Source organism: Pollicipes pollicipes, unplaced genomic scaffold (assembly GCF_011947565.3).
Source record: "Pollicipes pollicipes isolate AB1234 unplaced genomic scaffold, Ppol_2.1 Scaffold_4881;HRSCAF=5763_pilon_pilon_pilon, whole genome shotgun sequence".
Taxonomy (NCBI): domain Eukaryota; kingdom Metazoa; phylum Arthropoda; class Thecostraca; order Pollicipedomorpha; family Pollicipedidae; genus Pollicipes; species Pollicipes pollicipes.
The window spans coordinates 41,389,669-41,395,089 of record NW_023596576.1 but is presented as its reverse complement, the minus strand read 5'-3'; the positions used below and the strand labels follow the sequence as shown (position 1 = coordinate 41,395,089).

Here is a 5,421-nt window from a genome sequence, read left to right as displayed (position 1 = left end):
TCCTCCCGGTTGTCTGGGCTTGCTTCTCAGGAGACATTCCTAGGTTTTCACTAAACCTGCCCCCCCCCCCCTCCCAACTTTATGAAACTTTCCTTCTTCTGCGGTTATAAGCGCTCGGTGAATCTGACTAGTTGTAGCAAAATATGGCGGTTGATTGCGTTGTTAGCAGCCTAAAACAAGACGTCCAAAACAGTAAAACTATCTTAAAATGGATGCTGTGACTTTCAAGCGCCCATGTCATCATCGTAAAAGACTAATCTGCTTCCCGTCATAGCTGTCTCGGAGTTTCAACTAGTTTTATACCGAGTAACTCGGCTCGTTATTTTGTGACTACATATAAACGTTACGACGTTCCGTTGGTGCACTGGAAGCACTTCGGTCCCGTGTAACAGCGAATGAACGCGGCCGTTTGTCCGACGCATATCATAATACCGATTCCGACGGCTACGATCGTGGTTTTTCACCGCAGTTGGGGGAAACATTTACCATGGGTATCGCGGCACCTAGATTACGCCTTGTCGCGCCAAGCCGAACATGCTGTGAGGCCTGAGTGACTTCCCAGTGTGAACCAGCGCCGTGTATCGGGAACTGGGATTGTCACACGTCACACAAAAGGTGCGAAGCGGAGTTGGTGGCATTGCGCCGACTTACGTTGACGTGATTATGGCTACAGTAACGCGTGACATGATGTTGTCGGACGGGACATTCTGGAAAGATGTGGCCTGTGCCTGATTTTAAAGGATGCGTTTGTGACGCCAGGATGCGTTTCAGGTGGCTGTCAGCCGCAGCAAAAACTGGATGAAAAAGGCCTGTATGTCCTTCGTCTGGGATATTCTTCAGCTGCGAAGCGAAGTTCGTGGCATTGCTCCGACTTAGGTTGACGCTCTTATGGCTGCCGTAACTGGTAACATGGCGTTGACGGGCGCATACATCTTGGAGAGATGTGGCCTGTCGTTCATTTTAAACGCGACATATGCGACACAAAGGAGGCATTTAAGGTGGCTGCCAGCCACAACAAAAACTGGATGAAAAAGGAGCTGCGTGTCCTCTGTCTGAGGATGCAATCGGAACGAAAACGAAAACAAACAGACTTAAGGCATTATCTGCCTCTACTTAGACATCGACGTATGGTAGGTGCAACATCTGTCCCTGGTCAGGAGGTCAGGGAGCCACGAAATCGGTATTGTCAGGTCACTCGCAAGTTACAGTTCTCGCGAACATCTCAAACCATGCCTGCCTTTCTGGATAGCATATATTGGCGCATTGATCTCGCACGACACACGCGGTAAATATACAACGGAAAACAAACTGGCTCAGGTGAAGACTACGGTCGCTTGGCTACGCCATATCACAGCGCTACACAATGTTCGTGCCCGTGGTCATCGGGCAGTCGTTGGGTTTGATTCACAACGAGCGGCCGGGGCAGGGCGGACGCACTCCGGTGGCACAGGTCGGTCGGGGAACACAGCAGCTGGCGAACAGCGCTGACACAGCTTCGGCCCAGTCACAGCACGCAGCGGGCCGCTGGCTCGGGGCTGGGCCGTGCGCTTTGTGTGGAAGCCTGGCCGCTGTCCACCGCCGGCTTCATGTCCTCGGTAGAGGTGAGGACGGTGACCGGTGACCGCTGATCCGTCCCCCGGTGCCGACGCCTGGCCGCTGTCCACCGCCGGCTTCATGGCCTCGGTAGAGGTGAGGACGGTGACCGGTGACCGCTGATCCGTCCCCCGGTGCCGACGCCTGGCCGCTGTCCACCGCCGGCTTCATGTCCTCGGTAGAGGTGAGGACGGTGACCGGTGACCGCTGGCCCGTCCCCCCGGTGCCGACGCCTGGCCGCTGTCCACCGCCGGCTTCATGTCCTCGGTAGAGGTGAGGACGGTGACCGGTGACCGCTGGCCCGTCCCCCCGGTGCTGACGCCTGGCCGCTGTCCACCGCCGGCTTCATGTCCTCGGTAGAGGTGAGGACGGTGACCGGTGACCGCTGGCCCGTCCCCCCGGTGCCGGCGCCTGGCCACTGTCCACCGCCGGCTTCATGATCTCAGCGATGGTGAAGTTGGTGGCGCGGGGTCTGACCAGGTTGAGAGCCGTGGCCGGCGGAGTGTGGTCGTCTGGCGTTCGCGGTGCGTGTTGGGTCTGCAACCGCTGCCCTCCCTGCAGTGCCTGCAGAGCCTGCGGCGGCGACGGAGGGGCCGCCAGCCGAGCCAGCCGCGGCTCGTCGTGCTGGCTTCTGTGCACGGCCAGCGTGCGGGCTTGGCAGAAGCCCTTGCCACACTCCTCACACTTGAACGGCTTCTCCTTGTTGTGAGTGTATCTGAAATGAAGCAAGCGAAATAAGAAAGTGTTGGCTACATGCGAACTGATAATTACCGTAAACAAACCGTCACAGAACGCTGCAACACATTGAGCTTAAAACAACAGCGTTTCTACACCAGCAACAGCTAACATTTCAGCGTCGGCGCACACAACATATCACTCGTGGCTATTGTCACTGCGATGAAGGGCCGCACTTACTTGTGGTCGCGCAGGTGGTCCTGGCGCCGGAACGCCTTGCCGCACACGTCACACGGGAACGGCCGCTCGTCCGTGTGCGTGCGCTCGTGGATCAGCAGGTTGTAGCTCTTGCTGAACTCGCGCTGGCAGTACTTGCAGATGTAGCGTTTCTTGGGGCGTGCGGCGCGGCCGGCCGGAGGCAGCAGGAGGCCCGGGTGGGTGGCGGACAGTGGCAGGCCCGGGTAGTACGGCCAGAATAGCGGCGGCACCTTGGCCTCGTCCGAGCAGTAGCGGTGCAGCAGCTGCTGCTGTAGCTGCTGTTGCAGCTGCGCGGCCTGCAGCAGCGGGCTGGCCTGCAGCAGGTGCGGGTACAGCAGCGGCAGCCGGTGCGCGGCCATGCTGGCGGCAGCGGCCGCCGCCGCCGCGCCCTGCCGGGGCTTGGCTGCCTCGAAGGCCGTCCCGGTCGACGGCAGGCCGGCGTCGGTGGCGCCCGGGGAGCCCATGGCCGGCGAGGTGGGCGTCGGAGGCGGGGTCAGGCAGCCGAGTGGCTCCATACCGGCCCGGTCGGCGGCGGCGGCGCGGCGGCTGTGCGGCGGCGGCGGCAGCGGCCCGGCGCCGCCGCCGCCGCCCCGCCCACCGGCGCTGATTGGCCGGCGTCGGCCGGCAGCCGGCGGCCGCCGCCAGCCGCCGCGGAGGCCGGCTGCCGCTGCCGCCGCCGCCGATACTCGCGCCGGCCGCGACGCCGCCGCCGCCGACGGCGCCGCCATGCGAGGCGTGATTGGCTGCAGCCGGCGCGATTATAAAAGAGGGAGAATGAAATATGGCAGCGTTTCAATTTGCAGACGGCGGTTGTCCGATGCGAGCATACTGATCCATGCAGTGCCTACCAGCATATAGCCCAGATGGGAGGAAGATAAACGTCGCCTTCCGACATTCGATGACACTGATGAGCTGCAAGCTTATGTCAAGGTGTAAATCTGATGATGATTACGCAGCATGCAATTATCTTGTTTGGGTGCATCAATACATACGCACATACTCCCGGCACTATTTGCTCTATTTTCAGGCTCCCGATAAATTCCCTAAAACGGTAACGCGGGACCAACAATGGAATGTAAGTTTTTCATGCTAACGCTATGAAGAAGATTGATGCGCCACACCTGCCACATTTGATGAGTACCTAGAACCGACCAGTGCAGAAACCTACCGACGCTGGTACATTGTGATCTAATGTACAACATAACTTTGCATAAGCATTCACGTTTAAATTTGATGGCAGCAAAATATGACACCTGCACTCGGTCTTCTAAGAACTGATATTTCATTTATCGTGTCGATTTGCCATAAGATGAGTTACACCAATCAGTTCACTCATTTACTTATTGAGCCACTCATTTATATCATCTCCTCCTCAAGCTGTTCCTCGAAACACGTGGGAGAAGCACTATATCAGCCCACGGCTGGACCCGACACCAATCGCGGTCTGACGCCAAGATGGCTCATCCGCTACAGAGGCTCGGCTCGCCGACAAATACTTTTCATGCAGTGCTCACCGATCACTTCATGTTTTCCCGTTTCCCGTTGCATCTTTCTCCTCACCAGCCGTTTGATCCTCGCGCTGTCAGAGTTCTGCAACTTTGTCATTAGGATATGGTCTGTAGGAAGCCGATGCCGCCATCACGCACAGGCAGTGCGACGGCTCTTCAGGCGCTGTGGCATGGCGCCGCAGACAGAAGACACAACAGCAAGGCTTGCAGTATTCTGTCGTCAAGCGTTTGTTGGTACAGAAAAAACTTGGGCGGCCAGGTCTGTCCCGGTCGTCTGGATTTCTTGAACCAAATATATGTTAAACCACTCATCACGTAACCGTGCGGGCTGCGGCAATGAGAGGCCCATTCCCTGAAAATTGTCCCACAGATTATCAGGTATTTGTATTGAATCTGTTTAAACAGGTGGGGTTTACCTGCAAAATTTAAAAATCGTCACGATTTCGTTTCACCGTTCCGAGAACATAAAAGGCGTGACTTTCGAATTGCAAAACAGCTCAAGAACATGGGTGAAAACTGGACCCGAATTTCATTGACCCGGTGTTGCCACGGCTCGATAGCAGCATATCCTGGCTGGAGAACTGCGGACAATTGTCTTAACAAAAGTGTGCATTGATGTATGCAGACAGTCATGTGCTCTTAAGTGCAAGTCATGTCCCGGCCATTTTGGGACTGTTTGTAGGGATGGATGTCAGATTTCAGCAACCAAACCAGATGACGGCCTTAACCGAACTGCGCGGCGTAGGAGAATATACCGGCTATAACTTAGACATCTCAAAGCTGTCCGACTCCACGTGTGCACCAGAAATCAGCCGGAGAGCGACGAATGCCACCGCTTCCGAAACCAGCCGAGTATGCCAGACATTTGCGCCTAATTTGAGAAAAGTCAGACCTTTTAAACTACAAAGGCGTTTTACACGATTTCTTCCGACCAACACCCACCCAAAATGTAGGCGTATTTTGTAACATTCTGGTCGCAGTTATCGGACTATAAGTCACTGCAAGCTCATCAATGTCGTCGATTAAGATCCTGAACCTCATTTCGCTCATATGGTTTGAGGCTTAACCTACGAGTTTTGCGCCGCTGAACTGTTAAATTTTCCATTAAAGAGAATGTTACGCATCTGCTATGTTTTAAAAGAATGTTATACCGATTCTCATAACCTCACCTGAGCCTGTCATATTGTTACGGAAGTTAGCTGTCCGACGCATGGAGAACACCCAATCCTATCGGTTTCCAGACGTCCGACTCCATCAAGCTCCGTTTTGGCGCCCTCTCCGTGAAACGGTTGGCAACTCTGACACACATTATCGTCTCGCTCGCCTGCGCCGTTAAAGGTGCATTACTGGTAATTGCCACGAGGCCTTTTTAGATGCACCCAGCAAT

The 5,421-nt window shown here is 55.7% G+C and overlaps 1 protein-coding gene across 1 annotated transcript; it reads right to left on the bottom strand.

Annotated features, from left to right (window-relative positions):
• Positions 1-1,234: 1,234 nt before the first annotated feature.
• LOC119100392 (protein bowel) lies at positions 1,235-5,216 on the bottom strand. The gene is made up of 3 exons (XM_037223491.1): positions 5,204-5,216; positions 2,509-2,848; positions 1,235-2,308 (listed from the first exon to the last, which is right to left on the bottom strand). The coding sequence occupies exons 1-3, from the start codon at positions 5,214-5,216 to the stop codon at positions 1,939-1,941; spliced, it is 723 nt and encodes a 240-aa protein (XP_037079386.1). The 3' UTR covers positions 1,235-1,938.
• Positions 5,217-5,421: the final 205 nt, after the last annotated feature.

Coding starts and splice junctions, on each gene's coding strand:
- LOC119100392 (XM_037223491.1), bottom strand. Junction 2,309..2,508: donor GACCACCTGCGCGACCACAA/GTAAGTGCGGCC, acceptor GCTTCATTTCAG/ATACACTCACAACAAGGAGA.